Source organism: Emydura macquarii, unplaced genomic scaffold (genome assembly GCF_026122565.2).
Source record: "Emydura macquarii macquarii isolate MOO-44397 ecotype Brisbane River unplaced genomic scaffold, CSIRO-AGI_Emac_v2 contig_2205, whole genome shotgun sequence".
Lineage (NCBI taxonomy): Eukaryota > Metazoa > Chordata > Testudines > Chelidae > Emydura > Emydura macquarii.
The window spans coordinates 6,756,303-6,783,994 of record NW_027132342.1 but is presented as its reverse complement, the minus strand read 5'-3'; the positions used below and the strand labels follow the sequence as shown (position 1 = coordinate 6,783,994).

The following is a 27,692-nucleotide window of genomic DNA, read 5'->3' as shown; positions in this document are numbered from 1 at the left end:
ACTGGGGTGAAATTGGGTTTATGGCTGTTTTGCATTACAAGAACAGGTCAAAGCATCTGGAGCATATAAGTGAATCTAGCCTAAAAGTCTGTAGCTATTGTCCATTCAAACAAGAGTTAGAGAGATGGCAGAGATGTGTCTTTGTAATCAGTAGTAGGTTTATATTTAGGAACCTTGGTAAATAAATAATTTTATGAAAAGTTGCACTAAAACCAGAAGCAGCAGCTAAATTAGGAACATCACTCTGTACTGCTGTTTGAAGATTACTAAATCCCTTACAAATATTTCTGTATTATAGCCTGGTTCCACTCTGAAAAATAAGCTTTGCAAAAATGGCATCAAGGGTCTCCGAGTCTATTGACTCTTGATGCTTTCCAGATCAGGTATGCACAGTTTACAGATCAAGAGATTGTTTTCCCTCTGCTGACTGCCCTGCATACTCCACCTGGAATCTGAGAAGCAAACTTTCTCTCTTGGGCATCATCACCAGTAATAAAGATTCTATAGACCCTCTCCTAGACGTGTGCCCTTGTCTTCAATGGATTTGCACATGTGTGACTGTTTGGAATTTAGTAAACAATTCTGCTGCAGATGCACTGGAAGGAAAAGAATCTACATGACCTCTGAAGGAAGTTAAGCATTATTGTCTCCATTTTACAGCAGGGGAAACTGAGACACAGAGCTGCTAGGAGACATGACTGAGATCACATAGAACATGTTTGTCAGAACTGGGAACGGAACCCAGGTCCACCAGGTTCCAATTTTATGCACTGATCACAAAACTCTCTTTCCTTCCCTTTCTTGGGAATAAGAAATAGTGCAGCACCTATGATAAGTATTATACTAAAATGAGGGGACTATGTACTATTTCCAGCGCTAAACTGGCCTTAGAAAGCAATTTCTTAACAGTGTATAACTTTTTTTTAATCCTACTGTGTTTCAGCTATGTCTAGCTTTCAAACCTACCATAACTCTAGACCAAGAGTTCTCAAACTTTTTTCGCTGGGAACCTCTTTGAAAATATTTCAGCCTGTGATGACCCTCCCCCCCCAAAAAAGTGATGACCTCCTCTATGCCATGCCATCCTTACCAGCATGTGTGGGGGCTGACATCTTGTGACCCCTCCATAAGAACCTCACAACCCTCAGAGAGATCCCGACCCCCAGTTTGAGAACCCCTGCTCTAGACAAGCAAAATCGCAGTAGGGTGAAATGCTATTCTCTCTCAGAGTTTATTGAGAAGCAAGAGAAGGTCAAATGCAACAGAAGAGAATTACACAACAGTTCAGTCAACTTAAGGTCATATTATGTCTACTGAAATCTCACTGTATTTAGGGACTGGCAAAGTAAGTCATTAATCCAATTAAGTAGACTTGCAGATAAATGACTCTTAAAACATGTAATTGGATCAAGAGGTTCTTTCTCAAAAATAACCTTTAAAGAATTGACTTTGCCACTCTAACTCTGGATAAATGGTTCTGAGCCTTTCCTATTGTGACATTGACCAGAACTACTGTGTCAAGGGGCATGACAAGAGCATTAACCAAAATTATAATCTCCTCAGAGTCATTTTAGTCGCCTTAGGAAGCAGTGACAGATCTCATTTACCTGACACCCCTGGCTTTTCAACGTGTCCACTGCCTTTTTAATTGCTGGGTTTGGAGGCTCACACACCTCTACCTGAGTCTTCACATTGTGCTCAAAGTAGGGACCGATCAGAAAATAATTTTCACCCCATTCATCAATTGTAATTTTGGCTTTTGTCTGGATCACAGTGTAGATACCACCAACTGTAAAAGAAAATCATAAAAGAGTATCATGTTGAGATGGGGATAGGGTGCAAAATTCAAATCCAGGTTCAAACCTACCTGGCAGTGTGGATCAGGTCCATCTCCCCAAGTTTAATTACTTTTCATATTCACAATTCTGGGTGAAATCATGGCCCTAGTGAAGTAAATGGGGGTTTTGTCATTAACTTCAATAGGCCCAGAATTTCATCCCCATATTTAAAATGTGATGTTCTGACATCCAGACCTCCTGTGGTAATTAAATGGTAATCCCAAAGCACTTTGCCTAAGAGTGGGAGAGTTAGCTAAATATCCTAGCTAAATATCAATTGTGACCTCCCCAAAGTTCTTCTATGTGGATACAGTATACTTTCCACCCTGCACTGTTGTTATTATGTTACACAACAACCACTTTCCATTCTATTTTTTTAGAATGGGTTTTTTAGGTCATGCCCAAAAATATGGAATCAAGTGCATTGTGTCGTTCCTATCCTTCTGTCTGGCTATCCCCTATTGGTATTAAGGGCACAACAAAAATCTTGGATTTACACATCCTTGGAAAGTCCAGACTGGGGGATTCAAACATTGTGTCTCAGGGCCATTTCTATATTTTCTATTGACTGATCTAGTGGTTGCACGTAGGGCAGAGCTAAACATTTTAAAAAGCTAATTCCTTGTGATGTGGATGCCTGAACACTGGGAATTGGGCTGACAACCCCCAATTTATTACACACAAGCCACTAGAAAGCATCAGGCAGTAATGACTTTCAGCTGCTACTGACCTAAAGTGGATTGAAATAATGTCTTTAAAAAAAAAGACACTGCGTTCCACATTTTAATTTCTATAATGTCTTCCACCAGTATCAATGTCTACAACACCTTTCACTTGTATGTTATACATTATAAACACAAATAATACACTAAACGAGTAAAACCGAATACGCCATGAACAATTAAATAACTTAGTTAAAAGATAACTAGAATGAAAGAACCATGAGACAGGTGTGCAGATCTTTTATGGGAGGGAATTCCACCATCACAGGCTAAGAGGAATGGAAGCACAGTGTTTAGATGCAGTGAATGGAAAGGAAGGTAGAAGAAGAGATAAGTCAAAGTCTAGGTATAAACTACACACAAAGGACCTGATTCACTACTGCATCAGTCCAGTTTTACACAGGTGTAACTCCACTGAATTAAGTAATTCAGCAATGAATAAAGCCCCAGGGTCATACACGTGAACCATATTTAACATGTACAAGGCAGCTGATGATCACAAAGGCTTAAATAATTGCAACAGAACAGGCTAATAGCCATTAGATGGTCCCCACTGCCCCAAGTGCAGAAGCCAAATGGGCCTCTGGACCTGTATTGTAATGCCCAGAATAAGATTACTGTGTCATGAATTATTCGCTAAGGCTATAGATGTTATATAAAGTCCCAATGCTGTGAGGTGCTGAGTGACTCTTTCTAGGTATTAAGGGCCAGCTTTTTAAAGGTATTTAGGCACCTAAAGATACTGATGGATGCACAGTGTCAATTTTTAAAGTACCTAGTCAGCCTTACTCCTATTGATTTCAGTGGGAGTTAGGCACAAAGGAGCTTTTGAAAAATCTCACTAGGTGCCTATCTTCATCTTTAGGCACCTAAATACCTTTAAAAATCTGACCTTTCATGCATTCGTATACCATGAAGCCAATGGGAGCTGAGGTTGCTCAGCACTTTGGAGGATTAGCCTGTGATTAATTAAAACAGATCAGCTGACATCTGCAGCAAACCTTTTGCCAAATCTGATTTCCCTTCACTACTGTGGAATTTAGCAGTAGGCTACATTTTTAAATTGTGTCCCTGTAGAATGATTCTTCTCTGTTGCAAAGAACTCAGTCTTGGGACCAGCAAAACACTTTCGGAACCAACCACTTAAAAGTCTAAACTAAGGGAGAAATTGTCAGAGGTAGAAATAGCATCAAGGCACCCAACGCACACGGAAAGGGGCTGCCACTGCTGCTTTTGAAAACCTCCCCTTAAATTCAATGTATACAACAGGAGGCAGCCAGCTAGGGAACGGAGACAAAGTTAGGCTGCATCCTCTTGCTGCCAGTTCCAATCACATTTGTGCTGATGCATTCCACCAGCTGCACGTGATGGATCAGTTCATTACAAAGCCCAGTACAGAGTGCACTGTAGTAATCCTGATGCAACGTCACAAACGTATGTTACCAGGACAGAGAACATCATTCCTAAAATGATAAAACCAGCTTTCATCATGTTAGCACGTGAAAGACTGAAACAAGTGTGGGAAGGTGTCACTGCATTAAGATGAACGTGGGGAAATGAAGGGGGCTGATCAAGTGCATGCCTCTTTGTGTGCTATGCTGTATCATGTCAGTCCTTCTGATAACGGGGCAAACACAATTACAACACATTGTTTTACTCCCTTTGTTACAACAAGGATTGAGAATTTAAAAAAAAAAAGTAAGGCTTAGATTTGGAAGAATGCCATAAAATCCGCAGAAAGAACTTACCACATAATGTGTGGATTATCTGGCCCCAGCAATTTCATTTGTCCCTTTGTTACCATGTGAACATGTGACTCATGAGGCATGCATGTCTCTGCACACGTTTGAGAGAGAGAGAGCTGGGCATGGGAAGTTGGTACATGCAATTGTATGCATGTGGAAGGTGATGGACATGCCTCAAAGAAAGAGACAGGAGGGGAAGAACTGGCCAGTGACTGGAGTAATTTATTACATGTGGAAATTCCATGTCCCAAAAATAAATTTCTGTGGCATATTTCATACCCTGAAGAGACCTCAAATGAAGTTCCTTTCAAAAGGCGCTGTTAGCTACTTTGAATTCACTGAGACTGTGTAAGTAAGCAGCCCATTACTCACTCTGTTGGCAGCAGAATCAGATTCAAAGTGAATAACGGTTGGAAAATCAGTCTTTAATTAGTTTCAGCATTCCAATAAGCCTGTTGATTCTTCCCTAATATGGAATTTTAGTGTATCAATTAAAACTCCTTCCTAATCAACTGAAATGTAACAGAACACCCCAGGATAAGCTTATAAATACATCTGGAAGCAACAGATGCCAAGAAAAAACTCCAAGAAACAAAAATAAAATTGTTCCATTCAAAATTATTCAGTTTCACAAAAATTTTGAAATTTCATTTCAGTGAGGAAAAAATAAACAACCCCTCTCTCACTTTTGTTCCTGCTGCAGGTTTGTTTGTTTTTTTTTTGATATTAACGTTCACTAAATAATAATGGGGGCAGAACTTACTTTCTTCCTTTTTTTACTCTCACTTCTCTTCCTTTTTTAGAACACTTCTTCCTTTTTCTGTTCCTTCATTTGTTTTCTTTGCTTCTTTCTAAACAACTGGTGTATCGTCTGTCTGTTTTTGTGTGTGCTTCAGAGCAGGTAAAAAAAAACATTTTCCAAATAGAGTAATCAGAGGGGAAATAAAAAAGTGAAAGAAAAGAACAAACAAACAAACCAGAAACCTGTCGCTCACTTACTCCGTTAAAAGACAGAGAAGGTGGGGGGGTTCCCAATAAAACAAAAAAGTTTGAAATTTTTTGTTTAGAATTTTTTTTAAAAGAGAATAAAACAGAATTTTTTGTGAGAAAGTGTTTATTTCATTGAAAAGACATTTTGTCAAACAAATTCTGCTGAAAATTTTTGACCAGTTTTAGTTTTTCTCCCTCCAGTCTAAATTCTCTTTCTTCTCTTCTTTTTCCATTGCTGTGCTCTTCCCATTCTATTTTTAAAAACCTAGGAAATATTCAGATACTATACTGGTGGGAGTCATGCATGCCTAAATAAATAGGCGCATCAATTACACCTACACTGTGTGCCCACCACTCATTCACTTGACACACTCACCCCAAAAACTAATACAATTCCCTTCCCCTGCAGGTGAGAGGGAAAAAGTTGCTGCAGAGGAGCAGCTGGTGGAAGGGAGGGAGCCAGAGAATGGGAAGAAATGGTACATGGGGAAGTGGAAGTAGAGACTGAACCTGGTGTGTGGATGGGGAATGAGCTCTTCTCCAGGCAGCTTTGCGTTGCAAGATTAAAAGAACAATGCTCCAGGAGCACTGTAAACCTTTGGTTACCTGAGTGGTGGCATCTGCTGAACTTGTAGCCATTAAAGCTTTCCTCAGTGCTATGGCTACCATTGAACCTAGAAGTGGCAAGGGACCCCTGAAGGACATGTTGATGCTAAAGCATGAGATTTCTTGCCTCTATTTACAGACTAGAGCTGGTTGGAAAACGGAATTTCTGTTCTGTGGAAATCCCACCCTTTTGAAATTTATTTTTGTTCTGAATCAGAACAAAGCCAAAATTTTGAAATTTCCCACAGAAAGAAATTCTGAAAAATTTTGATACAGAACCATTGAATCATTTCTTTTTAATGATGTCAAAACATTGTAATATAATAAAGCATTAAATATAATGTAATGTAATGTTAAAATTAACCTTTCAATGTAATGAGTCCAAACAAAATAATCAAAATGATAAAGTCAAAAAACAAAACATTTTTACTTTATTACAATGAAATGTTTTGACATCACAGAAACAAAATGAGAAAGTCAAAATGAACTGTTTTGACTTTTTCCCATAAAAATGTCATGGAAATCGACATATTACTGCAAAACATTTAGATGAAACTGCATTTTCTGATTGAAAACATCCTCTATGATTCTGCTAGTGTGTCACCATAACATGACATGGTACCACACATATGAAACACATAGGGCTTTGATTCTGCATGTACACCAGTGTAACTCCATTGACTTGCATTACTTCTGGTTTATAGTGGTGTCAGCAAGAAGAGAATCTAGTCTACAGGTTCTTTTATACACAAGGGGTGAAATCCTGGCTCCACTGAAGTCAATGGTAAAACTCCCACTCACTTCAATGGATTTCAATTGAGGAGTCCAGATTTTTACCCGTATAACGGGGAGCAGAATTTTGTCCCATTTGAGAGTTCTGCCTGTGTAAGAATGTCAGTGTTTGGTCCAATGTGGGCTTTGCTTTATTAAGGACTGAGGAAGGACTTTAGGAAGGACTCTTAGGCTCAGGTCTGCAAATATATTTAGGTGTTAACTCAGACTGAAATCAGTGGGAGTTAGACACCTAAATAATGGACAAGAATGAGCATTGAGTTAATGGGTTTATATTTAGGTAATAATAGGTACTGGTCATCTGCCTAAGCATTGTGCCACTTTACATCTTCCTTTGTTTATAAGATGGATTGAATAATACGAACAATATGCAAAAAAAAAAAAAAAAAAAGATGCTAATATGAATATTAAATCAAACATCTCAACAAGTATAGTTATCAGTTTTATGAAGTGATAAAAATTCTTCTCACCAAAGCAGTGGAAACCTCACTAATCCAGTCTGGCAAGTAACAGAATTAGTATGTAAGAGATAAATTCCCATCCTCCGTGCACAGCTTGAGCAAATGGACTTTTGCAGGGGATATACAAGGAAGTTTCAAGGGATGGGGCAAGGGCAGCGAAGAACTGTGCAGCCTTTCCATGGCTGCTGTTGCAGTCTTTACTAATGGCCTATAACATCTGCCTATTGCACATTTCTGTATGTATACTATAGGGGTTGCACAACTGGTTGGAAAAGATTACTGAGGGAGTAGTTATGAGTGGTTCACAATCCATCTGGAAGGCCATATCAAGTGGGTCCCTCAGGGATTCGGGTCTGGTTCTATGCAGTATTTTCATAAATGATTTGGATAATGGCATGGAGATTATTACACTTATAAAGTTTGCAAATTATACCAAACTGGGAGGCGTTGCAAGTGCTTTGGAGGATGGGATTAGAATTTAAAATGATCATGGCAAACTGGAGAAATGGTCTGAAATAAATAAGATGGAATTGACAAAGGACAAATGCAAAGTACTACATTTAGAAAGAAATGTCAAATTGCACAAATACAAAACGGGAAATGACTGCCTAAGAAGAAGTGCTGCAGAAGAGGATCTGGTGGGGGGTTATAGTTGATCAAAACTAAATATGAGGCAACAATGTGATACTGTTGCAAAACAAGCAAACATTGTTCTGGGATGTATTAACAGGAGTGTTGTAAGCAAGACATAAGATGTAATTCTTCCACTCTACTCAGCATTGATAAGGCCTCAACTGAAGTATTGTGTCTAGTTCTGGGCACCACACTATGTGGATAAATTGGAGAAAGTCCAGAGAAGAGCAACAAAAATGATTAAAGGTCTAGAAAACATGACCTATGAGGAACGATTAAACAAACCCAGTTTTTTTAGTCTGGAGAAGAGAAGCCTGAGGGGGGACATGATAACAGTCTTCAAGTATGTATGGGTTGTTCCAAAGAGAAGGGTGATAAATTGTTCTCCTTAACCTCTGAGGATAGGACAAGAAGCAATGGGCTTAAATAGCAGCAAGGGAGATTTAGGTTAGACATTAAGAAAAACCTCCTAATTGTCAAGGTAGTTAAACACTGGCCCAAATTACATAGGGAGGCTATAGAATCTCCTTTATTAGAAGTTTTTAAAAACAGGTTAGACAAACACTTGTCAGGGATGGTCTAGATAATGCTTAGTTCTGTCTCAGTGCAAGACAACTAGAAGACTTATCAAGGTACATTCCAGTCCTACATTTCAATGATTATATCAAAGCTTTGGACAATGAATCCATGTAGTTTGTGACCCCTCAACATAAGACCCTGTCCTTTCCATGCTGCTGAGGGGAGAGCCAATGTGGAGCACCGCTTTGCAACACGTACAGATGCATGACTTCCATGGCCTTGTTTTACTTCCACAACAGAAGTGTGCAGCTTTACTGCTATCCAGGCCGTGCACCTTCTGCAAAGGGCAGTGATTTGCCCCTAGACAAACAAGCATAATATAAAAAAAGCAAGGAAGCTCATGGCTCACAAGTCACGCTTTGCTCACTAAGCTGATGGGTATCATTCAGTTTAAATTATTTATGATATGATTTCAAAGAACGCCAGTAAGTCATCTCTCATATATATCGTGCTTAGATGTCGGTGACTAGTTCTTATTCACATCAGCATTTGGGGAAGAGCTTTGATTGGTGCAAAGTTGAGCATTAGAGTGCTAGAAATGCTCACTTGGCTACGCTACATGTAATATCTTTGCTTGCCCGGGAGTGAAGGTGTTAGAAGGAGATGATGAAAGATACTGAGTGATTGCAAATAAATACAAGTGAGCTATCATTCAGCATGAGCTCTAGCAAGGAGAAAACATGTTCCACACTCAGAATATGGAACAAAATGCCTTCAGTGTGGCCCATGCTGAAACAGAGGATAGTAAAAGGCCTTATATACTATCCTGTGGATACGTGGCTCCAGGCTAGTTAAATGTCAAAGTGTTGGGACAGGGGAGAGGGCCTACAGTCCTCCCATCTTTGTTAGGGAGAAATGATGGAGCCAGCAAGAAGCAACACCAGTCAGGGAGGAAGTGAGGCTCAAGAGAAGCAATATACTGCCAGAGTGCTGTAAAGGGGCCAAAGTTAACCTGGTTCATGTCTCTGCCACTCTGTCAGGAGGGAAGTCAGCAATATTTAAATCTAGTGGGGAGGGGGCGGGGTCAATGTATTTAACCTAATATTCTGTTCTTTCTTGTGCAAAGGAAGTCATTAAAAGATATAATATGTCCTAATATTTCTTTGGTCTGTTTATCCTTTCCTATGTCTCACGTTCCTGTGACTCTAAAGTGCTGACCACTCTCGCCCTGGGAGACCTACCGCCCCACAGATTTCTCCAGGAACTACTGCTGTTGATAAAAGTTAGGTCACCCTATCAGGAAACAGGATCAAAGCACCTCACTTAGATGGCCCAAAAACTCAGGCAAAATATCCACCTCTGGAAGGAGCACAAGCTCCAAAGAGTTTGTGAAAAATACATGCCCAAATAGGTTTATATAAAAATAATAATAATATTTTGAACAAGTACTTTGAACCAGGATGTGTTGTTGGACAATTTGCAAAGAAGCCTTGATGTAAGGTATAAATTGTTTGCTATTGCTAATTCAATTAGTTCTAAGGTTTAGGTTGACAAAGTATCAGTTCATTACTTGGTGTAACTGTTAGCACGTTCTGTTCAAACTCGTTGAGTTCCAAATAATTGAATTGGACTGGATCAATAGAGTAAATCTGTGTAGCTCCACTGAGGTCAGCAGAGCAACATCACTGAGAATATGGCCCATTGTGCACTTTGTAAATGCACAGAAAGAATTTTTGCTTTTTTATTTATAGTACTATTGTCAATAACCTGATTCCAGAAGGACTTGTGAAGTATACACTGTGGGTTTAATGTATACGTTCTATAGAACCCTTTGATTTAGCCAGATTTCTGCCGCCATCTACCTGCCAGTTGCTTGCCATGCACATTGGTAAAAATAAGTGCTATATTTCTAGAATACTCCGGGCAGAACGTTAACCTTAAGACTATCTGTTCCTCTCACTTACATTTCTCCTTTAGGGTTCTGATGTTACAGATTACAATCTATTCCTCAACTAATCTTCTCTTTATTTATCCACACAGGCAGCAAGATACCCAAGGTCAATCATTGACTCGTAGTAACTCATTTGTGCTGCAACATTAGTGCTTTTCCCCCTTCGCTGAACTCAAGCTGCTTTGTTGAAGTAGGGCAACTCTATTAGCACTTTAAATCTGAAGTTACTCTGGCAGAGAGGTCATAGTAGCTAGAGCAATGTGCAGAGTTCAGATATGATCACTGGCACAAACCGTGAAGGCTCTCGTGCAGTGTCTGCCTTTAAACATGCTTGTAAATACATGGCTAGATTTTTAACCGGTGTAAACTGCTGCAGCCCCATTGACTTCTGGGTTTTACTCCTGACTTCAGTGAAGCTATGTCAAATTTACATCAGTTTAGAATCGGGCCTTTCATTCTGCAGACAAAGGCTGAAGAAAATCACTTCACTTGAATGTATTTACTGTCTTACAAATGCTTATTTCCCTGCTTTGCATTCACAAAGATTTTGTGTCAGTTTAAAATCAGTCTCACATACATATACAGCATAGAAATACAAACACAGTAACAGCCATATAGTCACACATATCTACACGTGCACAGCACTCACCCATATTGATGCACAACAATCTGTACATAGACAAATACACATACATGCGTTACACACATGCATTCTGAATTAGGACATGCAGATATAGCACATGTACACATGCTTCCGTGCTCACGCATGTACATAGAGTGACACACATTTTTTTGATACAATTTCTTGAACTCTCTTTCTGAATAAGACATCTGGCTGCATTTATGAAGCAATAATTTCCACAGTTCCCATTTAACATTTGCATCCATTCCCCCACCACAAACTATCCCCAAAACAATCATATTAACACGTGAAGTGCTGTACAGACCTTTATTGGTAACTTCCCAAGCGACTTCAAAGAGCAATAAATCCTCCACTGGCAGGTCTTCATCTTCCCACTGAGGAAGCCCATTAAGAGAGGTCACGGACAGTGATCTAACCAGAGGCATTTTGCTTCAGCGTTTAGCTCTTACAATGCAGGCTGCAACCTTTATAAAATTTATTGGGGTTTTTTTTCTCTCTCTCTTTGGTTTTGATTGGCAAAATCTGCCTGAAAGCTGGGCTCGACCGAGCAAATTTACTCCACAAGCTGGGAGCTAATAGGTTTAAACTGTCTGACTACCAGTATTAAACTGGCTCAGTGAAATCCCATGGACTTGCTAGGCAGCTGCTGGCAGAGGTAGGAATTCAAAGCTGATCTCGGGTGTTCTGGGGCCAGGCCTCTCTCTCAACAGGAGACAAAGATCAGCATCAGGTTTCTCAGCTGCAGCTTTCAATATCCACCAGACTCAGGAATAAGTAAAACTCACCAGCACTTCCCTGAGCTAACTCCCCCAGGGAAGACCCTATCAGTTTGCCACCTGGTTTGAGCCCTGCCCCTTACAGCTCCCATCAAGACCCACCCCCTCATGTTACACTGACTGATCTTTCTGTCTATCATGCACCTGACCAACATAATATTTAGGCACTTTCATGGATTCGGTTTCATGGCTTTCAAGTTTAAATATTAAATGTTTGTCATTACCTCTAAGAAAAGGTCTTGGAGATTTAATTAAGTTTATCAACTCCCACCTCCTTCTTCTCTTCCTTTGCTAGCCCTCATTACCCCTAGCTCCCCACGCAGGCTGTCCTCCGGTCTGACCCAAAGTCCAATGGGGTTAATGAATTGACTGTGGATCAGGCCCTTGAGCCCTGATTCAGTAAAGCACTCAAAACACACACTTAACTTTAACAATGTGCTAGAGTGTTTTCCTGAATGGGGTGATTTCCTGAATCAGGGCCCTAATTCCTCCTCTGGAGTTTCACTCTAGTTTTCTTAGCACTCATGCTTCTCTTTTTCTGGCTTCCCTCTGGCATGGTTTATTTAACTTCTATAGTAATGACCTAGAAGGAGAACTAAATAAACCCTGCATTAAATTCACAAATCTATTAAATAGCTGGAAGAGAGTATGGTCCAGTGGGTAAAAACCCAGGACTCTGAGTGAAGATTCAGGGGTCTAATCTGCCACTGCCTCATTTTGTTTTTGAATAAGTCATGCAACTCCTTTCTACTTCAGTTTCCCTATTTGCAATATTGGGGTGATAAATAATACATCTCAAGGGAGATAGTGAGACTAACATCAGAATGTTTGTCCAGTGTTTTTGGAATATTTGCAAGTATTGAAGTACAAATTATATTAAAATAATATTGTTATAACCACTGTGTTATTTAAATAATCCTGGTGTTATTATTAATGCTTACTGTTTGTTTATTCACTGTAAACATGTGTAGAGACAAAGACTAATACATTTTTTTTCACATTCTCAACAAAAAAAATACGTCCACTTTCCACTCCCAATTTCTCAGCAAGCTATAGAACTGGTCAACATCTTTAAAAGTGCAAAGTGTTAATGAAAGTTTTCATCAAAATTTCAGTTTGATTAAAAAAAAAGGGAAGGGGTAACCATGAAAATTCACAGGCTTTTTTGCTGGTTTGCAACCACCGCTAGTGATCATAGTTTAAAGAAAAAAAACCCTAGGGGATGTAGAATGGTTAAAGATATAGGTGTGACATAATGAAATGAGCCTGAATCTGAGAAAGGAAGGAACATGTTCTCATGGTTAGAACAGCAGACTGGGAGTCAGGATCTCTGGGATCAGTTCACTACTCTGTAATCATTGTGATCTTGGGTAAGTCACTTAACCTCTCTGTGCTTCAGTTTCTTCAGCTGTAAAATTGGGATAATACTTACCTATCTAATGCAGGGATATAGTGAGCCTTAATTCATTAATATCTGTTGATCTTTTTGAGCTCCTCAGGTGAAACGTGTTATATAAGTGTAAAATGTTATTATAGAATAGGCAGTTAATGCACCTGGGGAAAAATAATTGAGCAATAGCTATACAATGATACAGAGACACTCTGAAAGCAGAAATGCCAAAGGAGACTCAGACTATAAGGTCAAAAGGGACCATTATGATCATCTAGTCTGACCTCCTGCACAATGCAGGCCACAGAACTTCACCCACTCCTGTAACAGACCCCTAACCTAAGACTAAGTTATTGAAGTCCTCAAATAAGAGTTAAAGACTTCAAGGTACAGAGAATCCACCTGGAGGAATAATGGAGAGCAAACCAGTTTGTAATGGAGGCAAAACCCCAGAGTGATTCTGGACTGGATACACATCGCAGTCCAGCTCCTGGAGATGACAATCTCTCTGTGTGCGACAGGGGTAAGACCACACCTCAACTCTGCACACAGTTCTGGATCCTTCCGTATCAGAATGATGTTGGCAAACTGTAGTAGCATTAGTTTGCATAAAAAGTGACAGCAGAAAACAAAAACCAAAGGAGAACATTTGCCTCCTTAACTCATGCCAGCCAGTCCCATTGTAATCCATGAGGCTAATCAGGGAACAAGAATGGTCCCTTAAAAGCATTCTACCTGAATACAAATGTTACTTCCTGGGTAAAATATTCATTCCCTTACCCATTCCTCCAACCAAAATCTACCACTGCAGACTCGTTAGCAAAAAATCCATCAGTTCCATACTCTTATCCCTAACCTCTGATTTAACACCTCCCAGTGCACCTCCCTGTGCTTCCCCCTCCCGCAGGCCCTTATGAAGGCTCCTCTAGTCAACATAACTCCCTGGCAACTGTTCCCCACAGCAGCAGCAGCAGTTGCAGATGAATGCCCTCTACGGGCAGAAGCATGGCAAGTGGGCCATCCCGTGGCCTCTGACTGAGGGCCGATTAGTCAGGTGGAAGGGGATCCCCTTGGTGGTGAGCTGGGTAGTCAGTTGGGGAACGGGTTCTGCTTGGTTTTGAAGTGGGTGAGTCTCCTCTGGTCAGAGTGTGGGACTGGGTGGAGCAGCAGCTACCCTACTGGCTGGTGGGTGCACAGCGGTTGGCTGAGGACTCAGAGTGGGGTAGTGGCTCTCCCTGGGCTCAGCAGTAGGGTGGCCACCTTTCTACTTTGTGAAAACTGGACACTGAGCGCCGGAACCTCCCCCAGCTCTGTCTCTTCCCCAAGGCCCCGCCTCCTGCTCCGTCTCTTCCCCCAAGGCCCCGCCTCCTGCTCCGTCTCTTCCCCGGAGGCTCTGTGCCCCACTCCTCTTCCCCACCCCTAGTCACTTGCTGCTCTCTCCACCTACCTCCCCCTGACAGCTGAGCAGGACTCCAAAGGTAGGGGGTGGTGACTGGGGCAGGGCAAGGGAGAGAGAGAGAAGCACTTGAGAGGGGGTGACTGCAGCAGGGTAGGGGAGTCATGCTCTGGGGGTCAGAGGGTGACGGGGGCAGGACAAGGGAGCTGCCAGTACCTCTCTCTCTGCCGGAGTCATTCTTGAGTGCTCCTCCAGGCTCTAACAGCAAAAGCTGTGCTTCCCATTCCCCAGTGGCGGAGGCTGGCTATTGCAGGTGACTGGACACTGCCAGGTCCTCTTTTCAACTGGACTTTTTGGTCAAAAACTGGACATCTGGCAACCCTATGTGTGTGAAAGGGAGTAGGTCTCCCTAACTGGTAAGGAGGGTTGGGGAGACCGGCTTTACCCTGTGCGGTAGTGGTGGTGAGGAAACAGGCCTCTGGGCTCCACCCTAACACCAGCTCTTCAAACCATGGCCCAGGCAGGCAGGTAGACACTGTTAGGAGGAGAGACAGCCTGCAGCAGCTGCCAGACTTGTGCTCAATGCAGCAGAAACTTGCTCCCTCCTGCCCTTGCACTGCTGTAGTGGTGAGATATAAGGATATATAAGGGTTCTATATAGTGCATCCCCCATGTGCTCCTAGAGGCACAGTTGGGGGACAAGAGGCGGGGCGTTCCCCTTGTAGTAGCTATTGCAGCCAGGGTGGATATACCTATGCAATGGCACCAGCCTGAGTGAACGCCAGCCATCCAGCCTCAATGAGGGCTGAAACTCTTAACAGCAAAGACCAACCTTAGAATTTTACGATAGGGCTACGAAAGAATTTTTTGCCAGCTGTTATAACACACCTGCACTGGGCTAGACTAATAATTATGGGAAAGATCAGCAAGATAATTCTTGGGATGAACACCCAAATGTAACTGTTATACAAAAAACTGTGTGTGTTTGCATGTGTTCAGGCGTGCGTGCATGCATGTGTAAAATCTTTTGGGTCCTTCATCTCCTGCTGTAGAAACAAAGCCCAGCTCCTTGTTCCTTTCCGCCTTAGCCCATTGGTTTATATCAAATCACATTTTCAAGGCTATCTGTAAGGAAAAGGACTAGAAACTTACTTTAAAAAATAAAGTAACTAACATTACCATGATGGGGGCTCAAAGACTGGGCACAATTAATAAAGAGTTATTATGCCAGCTCATCAGTGCAAGGAGACAGAGGAAATGACCTTGCAGTTCATGTGTATATAACTAGCAGTAATGGGATGAAACTGAGCAAAAAGAAATTTAGGCTGAAAACTTGTATTTACTAAAGTGTGTCAGTCTCTCAAAGGAAGAAGCACTTTGCCTGAGTCATTTAAAACTAGAATGGACAAGGCACTGGAAAAGACTAGACATGGGACTGGGCTGCAAAGTGTGGGTCCGGATCTCAATATCAAACTCCCCAAAGTTAGTAGGAGTTCAGATCTGTTATTCAGCACTGCGTTTCTCCAGTTTGTACCAGCGATAGACTTACATCAGTGCAAAATAAAGTAAGGCAGTGGTGAATCAGGCCAATGGTGTAGAGAGGGAGGAAGAGGCAAAATTTGAATCTTCATCTGATTTTAGATTGTGACCTGTCCAAAGCCCAAAGTTCAGGATTGTTCAGATCCGAGGGTTAGTTCAAGCTCATTTCTAGAATTAGTAGTGGAGGAAATAATCCCCTACTGACAAGGGGATGGACAGCATGATAACCTTGTGGGGCTTGGCTGATCTCCCTTAACCTGGTGCAAATCCAGAGCAATTCCTTTGAGGACAAGAGGATTATCATCCTCAATGTAGCACTGGTAAAAGTGAGAGCAGAATATGTATTTTCCACCTCTAATTTATAGGCTGTTATAGCAAATACCTTAATGCACACACACAATTACGTGGACAGTGTTTTGCATTTTTAAAATTCAGGGAACAGTTAGATGAAATAAAGGTAGGACCTCAAGGTACAGTGTCAAATGTTTGTGCATGAGTGTGGAATGTGCTCCCAGAGCAGGGATGGCGAGGAAGCAGCTTGCACGCCCCTATTCAGGTACTGCCAGAGGTCAGTTCAATCCCCATTCCAGGACAGGGAAACCCTAATTTGTGCCTCTGGTGCAATGGCTTCTAAGGGCCTTTGCAGGGTGTAAAGAATTACTAGGGTTCATGTTTATCTCTCCCATTCCTTTCCTTCTTTTGCACACTTCTGACATGACTATGGCCCGCCCAAGAAAGCCCCCGTGCTGTCAACTGTTGTAAAGGCAGCACACAGCTGGCAGATACGTGGGGCACGTGTGTTCCCTGCGCCAATGCTATTCATCTGAGGGGAGAGAGACCTCGCAGCTCCTTTGCGCCAGTGCACCTCTGCCATGGGGTAACTTTAAATCTAGTTCTGGTTTCTCAATATATCACAGTATTGCCAACTCCAAGAGTTCAAATTTCTTGAGTCAGCCCTCAGAAAATCTTGGCATTGGCTTAAAAATCATGAGATTTAAAAAATAATAATTGTTTAAATCTTTTTAGTTGCCTGCTGAACTTTTAGAGTGCACTCAAGTCACACATATAACCTTTCCTCCAAAACACTCAGAGCAGAAACTTACTTTAGTTGTTAAATGACAGCCGAGATTCTCATGTAATCACATGCCTCCAGGAGCTGAGAATTTTAAAAAAACACCAGCTATCCAGAGACTTGCCATAAAATTGTGAGTTAGCAACACTGAATTCAGAATACGTAACACACCAATCATATATCACTATAAAAGAGATGATTATTGCATGTTTTTTCCCATAATATCCCAGCCTGTGTGATATACTGTACAACATACAGTCAGCAAATATTTCCAGGAATAGTCTCCACCAGAGAACTCGCAAGAAATGCTGTGTAGCTCACACAACACAGACATCGGTGGTGGTTGGCTGCTTGTCTTTTCTTAACAACAAAGAAAGCCTTTGGGCCTCTTTCTCCACTGCCTGGCACCTTGTGTTGTCATTCGCTCTTCCGTAGTGGGAGTAGATCACTACTGAATCAGAATGGCAACACCATACACCAGCTGTGCACAGGTGTAAATGCCTATGCCATGTTCAAAGCAGTGGAGAAGTAGGCCCTTTGTTTTTATACTCCATATATACCACTAGAGGCCGCTACACACCTCTTTAACTTACAAGATATATAAACCAGTAAATCAATAACTAACTGTACAGTGAAGAATCTGGAGAGCTTTCTCAGAAAGCACCTTCCTTTTTAACTAAGATAGCACTCTCAGATCAAGCCAGCACATTTGATACATCATCCACAGAGCCTGACATCGTTAGAGGCATGATCCTAACCAAAGAACTGGCATTGGTGTCATAAGCCGATAGGCATAAATATTGTCATTTATTATTTGTATTGTGTTAGCTCTTAGAAGCGCTAATCTAGGATCAGAGCTCTTTGTGTCAGGCACAACACACACACACACACACACTAAAAACATGATCCTTGACCTTAAGAGCTTACATTTGTTCTCTCTCGTTATTAAAGCGAATAGCTATTAAGGCAGTGAGGAATCCTAATCGCATGGAAAGTAACTGGGAATTGGGCATCTACCTTTCTTAGGGTCCTTTGCCTGAAGGAGTTCAAGTCTCCAACCCTACACCAATAATTTCCCAAAATGATACCATCAGACAAAGTGGGTGAGATCCTATCTTTTATTGGACCCATTTCTGATGGTCAGAGAGAAAAGCTTCAGAAGAGCTCTGTGTGGCTCGAAAGCTTGTCTCTCACTCTCAGAAACTGGGTCCAATAAAAGATATTACCTCACCCACTTTGTCTCTCTAATATCCTGGGACCAACATGTCTACAACTACACTGCATAAAAGAATCAGTCAATAGTAATACCAGATACATGCTACTGACTTACTGAATCATTGCTAAACCCAAACATTCAAAAATCATGAGACTGGCTTAAAAATCATGAGACTTTAATAATAAATAATAATTTGGGGACATTTTTAATTGCCTTTTCGTTTTCAATCCTATAGGCTTCACATTTTCCAGCTTTCCTCCTCAACCCTCCTTGTTTGATTGTTTTTTAAAACTGAGTTTATGATTTAATCCCATGATTCCAGTGGCTGGGGCTTTATCATTAGATAAAAATCACAAACATTGGAACATGCTCATTACATGAGCTTGTGCAAATAATGCAGCCACTCTGTACCTCGGCTTCTTTTATAAACTGGAAATAACATTTACCCATCTTTTAAAAAGCTTTGATCCTTAGATGAGAAGTGTTATATACAAGCAAAATTTAATTGTCATTATTAGCTCATGAACTATGTATATTTGGATTTATTTCATCTCTGTCTTCATTTTTTGAGGATTTGTTTACACAACATACTCCTAGATTCCTGCTTTCTGTTCTCAGATATCTAGAGAAAAAGAAAATGAGACACCCCGCTGCTCCAATGGTGTGGAAAGTTTAAAAAAAAAACAAAAAACAAATAAAGAGGCTAGTTCTGTAAATTGGGTACAGCAAACTGACTTTCTACCACCATCTCTCTGAATGTAAACATTAGCTTCTGGCAGGCAAGAGATACTGTTATCAGCCAAAGAGATACATGTACATCTCTGTCAAATTACACAGGAGTCAAGACCACTTTATAAACCCACGGTGAAATTCACAACCCGCAGAGACTTTCACAAAGCAGATAAAAATTGCTTTGCATGAAATTACTTCAGGGAAATTGGATGTATTGCCTTTAAAGCTTTTTAATGCCAGCCTGTAGATTATTTTTAACTCTCTCCTTTGTAGGTTTGTGTAGCGGGTTGCTTTTAAAACAGACTTCTTTGAAGCGCACAGACATCTGTCTCTTTATCATTGAGTAACAGACATTTATACAATGACAAAGGGGGAAAAAAGACAAAAGCAAACAATAACAAAACCGAAGCTACAACCATTGCATAGATGATAATAGAGGATCTATGGCTAAACTCTTAACTTATTCTGAAATAATGTTGAATATGGACTAGACTGTGCAAAAAAAGCTTTAGCTATATTTATTTTGAAATAGGTCTGGTTGGAGTTATAAAGCATATGTAATTCATCCATTTATATGGACTAGTTTAAAAAAGGTCCATCTTGGTGAAATCCTGGTCCCACTGAAGTTGCTGCAAAACTCCCATGGGGTTTATTGGGGTCAGGATCTCTGCCCTTGTCTGCAGGTGCAGTTTGCATGCACAACATTTGCTCATGCAAAAAAGGAATTGTAGGTACAGTTTGCACCTTTGATTCAATTGCAGGCTCAAGTCTAGTAGTCATAGGTGCAAGGACTCTGATTTGCACTATAAACAGAGAAGCTGGAACTTTTGAAGATATTGGCACTTTGAAACTCTTGCCCTGCTAATTAAATTGTATTGACTTTAAGTTTTTTTGTTGACAGCCTGTATTAGAATAATTTGTCAATCAAAATCTGCAAACTTAAAACAAAATAAATATTTTAAAACAGGCTTCTTGAACCTTTGACCTCTTCAGCATCTGTTTTCCATTATACAACATACCCAGTTTCTAAAACAGTTATATATTTTTCATTATAGATTTGGGTTCCTTTGAAACTCTGTAACAAAAGTCAGCTGTAAACTATGGATTTATTCTACTTACATTGAACCTAATTAAAACATAAAACTAGTCTTCAATTACAGCAGCATCATTAGTTTTTCAATATTTAGTACTTTTAATGTGTGTGTAAGGGTTGCAAGATTGAACCCTAAGAATGCGAGACCGGATTCATCTCTTACGCCTGTCACAGATCCAGTCAAACACCCCCTTTTAGCCACTCACCAGATTGCTGTGAGGGAATTCAACCACTGGATCCCTTGTGTTTTCAGCCTCCAGAGTCTGAACCAGTCCGGCCACTGCCTTTGTCTTGAGGACTAAAGACACATTCTTGAGAAGTCTATCCTCTATCTAATACCTCCTCCTGAGAGCTGAAACCTTTCATTCCAGCTGCCTAGTCCCTGATACCAGTGCTAACCCCTTCAGGCTCCATTTTAGCTCAAAAACAATCCCTCCCAGAACTCCAGACATATGGGTGTTCTGGGTCCACAGGGTAACGCTTCAAAGGGCACACGGTAGGTGTAGCACATATCACACACAGGATTACTTTGCACAGGATTCTAAAATACCATTGTTTTTTACTGAAGCGTGAGAAATACATACAGGGTACATATCATATAGAGAAAACAAATATTCTGAGCAAAATGCCTCCTTGCTTTAGCTCACCTTTCCCTTGGGAGTCCTTGGGGGACTGTCAGAGTTCAGGCAGTGCCTCATCAGGCACGTACAGCAGCTTATCTGGCCTTTTTCACCAGCTCAAGCAGAAAGACCCCAAAGGATCAGCTTCTGCTCTTTTTACAAACTTCCAGTTGCTCTGTGTGGGATCGGCTTCCTCAGGTGACCAAGACCCCCCCACCAAGTGACTTTGTTGCCAGATGACCCTTCCACTGACAAACTAGTTCTATTGGGTAGGAGCCAGTCTATTGTCTAGGAGGACTTACTTGAACAGAAGACGGTCCTGGGTTAATGACCAGGCATTATCAGCCCTGTATCACTGCCACTTGGAATTTCAGTCCAACATAGAGGTAAAAGATAACAAAGAAGATACAAGGCTGCACCTTCAATATGGAGTTTACAGCTCGGTAAGATACTTACAGAGAGTTCATAATTTCACACAGAATTCATCCATACATAAGGAGTGACAACTGTGGTCAATGGGCATGGAGTCTCAATTGGTATAAGTTGACATAGCTCCATTGATTTTTAGCTGGCCCAGCAGAGGTAGACAAGTGTAAAATGGGTGTAAATCAGAGAAGAATCAAGCTGATTGATTAGAATCAAACTGACATCATTATTTGTATCCATGTTCCAGATTGCAGTACACAATGCACTGAAAATTGATTCTCCACCCCCCATTTTTCATCCCTGACTATTTTTTCTCTGTGAACAGTATTAGGCATATTGTTATTATTACAAATTATAAGACTTTTTGGGAAAGTGCAGGTCTAGCAACCAATTATTAAATAAACTTTCTCTTCTTGGAAAGATCATCATTACCAGGGGTAGTGAGCTCCATTCAGTACATTTGTGGAAAGCTAGGATTAAGCGTTCAGCACAGTGTCTGATCTCCATAGTGCTATTGGAGTGGTGCCCAAGATACAAAGATCTAGCCCTGCACTAAACTGGGCCCAAGACAGCTACAAAAAATTGGGAGCAAAAAAACCCCCCATATTTGAAAAATAACAAATAATAAAAATAACAATAATAATAATTAATAAACCAACCCAAAATAACAACAAGAAGAATCAAAGCATATAAATTCTACTTTAGAAGGAAACATTTACTAGGTATATAAGCACAGAACTGGAAGCCACAGAGCACATGTCTACACTGCAACGTAAGCCCAGGGTTAGTGGGACTTGAGTCAGTTGACCAATGTTAGGAAACCCTGGGCTTGAGCATCTACATTGTACTTCAACCCTAGGTTAATAATTTTCTGACCTGTGCTCAAAACTAGGGCTCTGGAATCTACACTGTACTGTAATGAGGTCTATAAGCCCCATCAAGACCTAGGCAGGAGGGGGGAGGGGAACCTTCCCTCAGGGCCCAAGCATTTTTTGGGGGCCCAAGACAAACTTGTAACACAGGCCCCCTCCCACACACATACCACAATCCCTCATCCCATACATACAATCTCATAAGCCATGAAAAATGTTTTCTTCATGGTAATGGGGTTTGTGGGCCAGACCCTCCAGGGCCCCAGGTAAAGTAAAGTGTACCGTACCATACTGTACTGTACTGTACTGTACTGTACTGTACCTTTTCTTTTTTCTTTCTTCCCCTCCCCTCCATGTGGGGAGGCCCTACCTGCAAACAAGTAGACTCACCACCCCTACACACAGCTGCAGGAGCTACCAATTGTGGACACAGACAACCACAGCTGAACCTCATGAAGGAAGCAAAGCCAAATATAAAAAGGGAGTACAACAAAGGTGGATGAGGCAGAAAGACTTGAGATATCAGGACAGCCTCCCAGATTTTCTTTGCAAGGCAGCCCCACACCTCAGATTCAAGAAGAGAAACACTAACCACAGAGGCTGCCCTGACTAGGGGCTAAACTGAGAGACTTGGTGAGCCCTGCGAAGGGCCTACCACAGACCCCTAACTGGAGCCTGTGACAAGTGTGTAGCCCTGAGTCAAAGTAACCATATTCCAGAAGTCCTATTCCAGAAACATTTCCCACAATTCGACTGCTCTCGCCATAGCACTGGGGTGCAGTGTGTGAAATGTGTCTGCCCTGCACATTACCAGGAAGCAGCTTGCTTTGCAAAAGGCTTGATCAGTGCACTCTCTATTACAAACCCAGGAGGCTTCTCTGATAGCATGCTGGCAGATTGATGCTCAAATGCTGACTTGACCTGCTGCTCTTTGTCTGGGAGGAAAGGAGGCTTTCATTTTCAATAGAGTGGACTGCAAATTGTTGGGATACAGAGGACTAAGGGTGTTATCCATGCACAGTGGGTAAAATAGGCCAGAGCTGCCGCTGACCCACCTGGGCCGTGGTGGCCCTGCCTCTTCCTGTCCCCCATGGGCAATGGGTAATGAAGGCTGGAGGGCTGGGTCATGGTGGGGCTCAGATCTCCTCTGGTGGCCAGGGCTTGGGGCTCCTCAGGACTGCTCCAGGCACCAGCAGGCTGGCCAGGGTTCAGGGCTGCTCGGGGCACTGGCCAGGTATGAGAGTTTGGCGACAGACCCATCCTAGCTTACAGACAGCCCCCCAACCTGAAGCAAATACTCACCAGCAACCATACACCCTACACAAAGTCCAACCCAGGAACCTATCCCTGCAACAAACCCCATTGTCAGTTCTGCCCACACATTGACTGTAGTGACAACATCACTGGCCTTAACCACATCAATCACACCATAAGGGGCTCATTCACCTGTACATCCACTAATGTTATATATGCCATCATGTGCCAGCAATGCCCCTCTGCCATGTACATTGGCCAAACTGGACTATCACTACGCAAAAGGATAAATGGACACAAATCTGACATAAAAATAATAACATCCATAAACCAGTGGGGAGAACACTTTAATCTCCCAGGGCACACTGTCACTGACCTGAAAGTCGTCGTACTTCTCCAAAAAAACTCCAGAAACAGACTTCAAAGAGAAGCTGCTGAGCTAGAAATGATCTGCAAACTTGACACATTCAAACTGGGTTTAAACAGAGATTTGGAATGGCTCTCTCATTACAAGAGGTAAATTGCTTTGCTCACCCATTCTCACCTCCTGCTCAATGACTGTCATTAGCCCTCAAGTACCCGGCTTTCATCCACCTCCCCCATTGTTCTCTATGCACTTGTATATCTATGTTTCCTATTTACTGTATCATTCTACCTCTGCATCTGACAAAGTGAGCTGAGTCTCACGAAAGCTTATGCCTACAAAAATTAAATTTGTTAGTCTTTAAAGTGCCACAGAACTCTTGTTGTTGTTACTACTTATGTGGATGGTGAGTAATAATCCGGGCTCCTGGAAATCTGTTTGCAATGGAAAAAAGCCCAATTTGTGTTTTTTCAGGGAGTCTTTAGTTTTTACATTTTGTGAAAAAATAAAATCATATCCATTGGAACCCCAATTATCCAATCTAACTGGGACCGGGCAAGATCAGATAATCAAAATTTTGGATAATCAGGAGAATGGGTGGGGTTTAGGCTTTGAGCTTTGGGAGGTGGGGCTCAGCTTTAAAAATTGTAAATATATCAGTAGAACATTGATATTGATACATATTGTGGCTCGGGAAACTGAAGTTCAGCATTTCATTTTAATAGCAGAAAAATGTGGATTTTTGTGTGTTTATCAAAGATTCTTTTTTTTATAATGGAAAACTAGGCTCCCTGGTAATAATTAGTTCATGTTTACAAGATCTTTGAAGAGGAATCGTGCTCAAGGTGCACTGAAAATGTCTGTGTGCTCTAAATGCAATGTACCTCTCTTAGGGTAGTTATACACAGCAAAGAGAAATCTGCAGCTGGCCCATGCCAACCGACTCGGTCTTGTGAGGCTCAGGCTGTGAGGCTGTTTCATTGCTGTGTAGACTTCCAGGCTTGGGCTGGAGCCCAGGCTCTGGGACCCTCCCACCTCGCAGGGTCCTAGACCTCAGACTCCTGCCCAAGCTCCGCCATTTACACAGCTGTGAAACAGCCCCGCAGTCTGAACCCCGTAAGCCCGAGCCAACTGGCACGGACTAGCTGTGGGTGTCTAGTTGCTGTGTAGACCTACCCTTTGGTTACTCCCTTGGTTTGTCTGGGGAGTTTTGAAAATATGGACAATATTGTGCACTCTCTGCTCAGGCAAAACTCTCATTGAAGGCAGTGGGAATTTTGCCTCCTGTGCCTGTGTCTTATCCACTAGACCTTCCTTAAACTCTGTCCTCCAGCTGAATACCTCAGAAGTTCCTTATAGATGTTAATGAATTCAGGCTTTCACCATTCCAAGCCTGGGTCATAGTCATTATCCTCATTTCACAGATGGGGAAACTATAGTGCTGTTTTGGACCCCATTTGCGTTGGCAAAATTGACCCCAAAGAAATTCATCTCACCATTGAAGGTGAGTAAATGTGCGTTAGGGAAGTAAAACTTTTTAGAAGTGTGGGGTGTGTAACTAGAAATAATGCATGGGTTTTGTTAGTTTGTTTTAAAGATAAACATAATTTCACGATCACATGTAAGCCCTTGGAAAACAAAATAAACAAGGCTGTTTAAAATGCCCAGACATATTCTGAGTCAAACTTTGTATCAGGGAATTCTGATGTTTTGTAGCAATTACAGATATACACACAGACACACACACAGAAAGCATTGCACTGTGAAAATGAGAGCAGTAGGCGGCACTATTGACATTAACATAAATTGTCCAGATGTTGTATTGTTTTGTTGCAGCAAAAGGATGCTTTATTCTTCTTATTAAATCATGATTCATGAAAACTTCATGAAGCTCACGAAAACAGAATCACAACAGAATTAGTTAATTAGGGGCTCTTCATATAGGGGAGTAGCATCTGCTTCAGGCAGAGACACACAGAGAGGAAGAGAGAAAAGAAGCAGCAAAGCAGGATCTTTAACTAAGGTGAGCTCTTAGTACTTGCAGTGTGTGAAATGCCACAACTAGAACCATCCTTAAGAAGCGACTGAAGGAACCTCAGATATGAGAATAATTCTTGAATTTTATTTGTATGTATGTAGTACATTTTCCCCGTTAATGTAAAAGGACTGGTTACTGAGTTTGCAGATGTGAGTTAGTTTGCCGAAAGATTATTGGTGCTTATTATGGTTTCTAAACTATTAAAAGGCTGGATTATAATGATATAATTGCATGAAGTTATGCAGACCGCAGACATCCATTTTAATTTTTTTGTATTAACTTCTGTTTTTTTCCACTCCTTTTTCCCTTGCCTAACTTCATTCTGTTTCCCTCTTTGGAGACTTTTAACTTTTTAAATTGTTCCTTTGATCTGCATGCGGGTTTTTTTCCCCCAATGAGTTTTTGCTGCTTTACTATTATCCGGGTACATGTTTATGTGCACATCTACCTATAAAGCTCTAGAAACATATTCAATAACTGTGGAGAGAAAATGAACAAAGGCAAGATTAACTTTTCTAAAAAATGAAAAGCAACTTTCCAGATTTAAAATTAACAGCCCTCTTGTGGAGTTGTCTGTTTCATGCATTTTATTTTTCAGTTATGTAAATGATAGGAGATGTCAGTTGTGGTATCTTTAATCTTGTCAGTGGGAAGCTGATGCAAAGTTGCTTGTATTAGAGACAAAGAGGAGATAAAATCATATTTTTTCTCCACCTTAAAATCTATTTTCAAACTTTTGAGCCAATATTTTTGTTTTGTTGTTTAATCCAACAATGGCTGGCATTATAAATAACATTTTCAAACATGCATATGTGATTTAGGAGCCTAAAACTTATTTCCTAAAACTGACTTATTTGCTTATTAAGAACCGAAGTCCAACAGACTTTTTGTCAAAGCGTCATGTGTTTTTGAGACATGATTGCAAGACACTTGGATTGTGATAGATGCGTTTTCCCTAATAAGACTTATGGAAACACACACAGAGCCCTTATGTTTAGGGAGAGCTAGGCATTGGTTCTGAGGAAATCGGGAACACTGAGTTTGGTACTAAAGTAACCATTTCTCTCTCTCTCTCTCTCCCCAGCTGTGACATGACTAGGCTTTTGCTCTTTTCAGTAGTCATGGTGATCATTTACCAAAATGGGACTTTTGGAAAACCTGTTTATGGGGACCTAGCATCCACTCAGCTGGTTGATTTTTCAGGTGTGTCTTTTTCAGGTATCTGTTTCATTTATCTATCATCCCTACTACTTCTGCAGGTAAAGCCTCACATATTACAAAGACCAACCTCATACATTTTGGAGATACTGTGGGTTAGACCCTTGACCCCACTTTAGCTACTTACACAGAAACTATGGTGCAAAGCAGGCACATTACTGGCTTAAACTGGTTAGTAGAGGATTCCTCCAGCAAGAGGGCATTAGACTTTAGGGAGACCCCCAGATGTGTCCAGGAAGAAGGGAATTTGGCTAAGGGGCTATATATTCTGGTCATTTCTGGCTGCTGGAACAGGCCCCTAAGGATACTGACAGGTAGATGTAAAGTAGAGCAGCCCTGAGGCTGCTTTAACTTATACCACACTATACAATACAAATACTAATTTTTAAAAATTCAAATCATCATTACATTTTAGGCTGAAGCCAAAGGAATGAATAAATAACAAAGAGAAGCTCTCTTCAAAATAATGATTATTTCTGAAAAAAGTGTGGAAAAAAATTCCCACCACAGGACAATGTCTATAAAAATTAAAGGGAATCCACACATCAAAAGAAATCAGATCAACTCAGAGGAATGTTGATGAAGTTTGGTTAGCAGTGGGTCCCATTCCTTGATTTTCTCATTAATGTCCTAGTCAAGCCATGGAGTGCGATTCACCACTAACTTTCACCTTATGTCATCATTTACCTATGCCGGGTAGCATATGATGGCCTCTTAAATATGCTTTTTGTGCTACTCCAGCTGTGCAAAGCAGATTAAAAGATAGGGTAGCTGAGTTACCAATTG

At 41.2% G+C, this 27,692-nt stretch overlaps 1 protein-coding gene across 3 annotated transcripts in view; it reads right to left on the bottom strand.

The window, feature by feature from the left end:
* The window catches only part of GYS2 (glycogen synthase 2), a 70,431-nt gene extending 58,726 nt beyond the window's left edge, over positions 1-11,705 (bottom strand). The window contains exons 1-3 of one of the 3 annotated variants that reach the window (XM_067559247.1): positions 11,205-11,280; positions 1,868-1,943; positions 1,608-1,789 (exon numbers count right to left, since the gene is read on the bottom strand). Coding sequence is in view for 2 of the 3 variants with exons in the window: in XM_067559246.1 (XP_067415347.1) it covers positions 1,608-1,789; positions 11,205-11,325 (303 nt within the window). In the remaining variant the exon portion in view is untranslated. Of the gene's footprint in view, positions 1-1,607; positions 1,790-1,867; positions 1,944-11,204 lie in introns of all 3 variants that reach the window. The other 2 variants (XM_067559246.1, XM_067559245.1) reach the window with 2 other exon arrangements.
* Between the last annotated feature and the right edge of the window lie 15,987 nt (positions 11,706-27,692).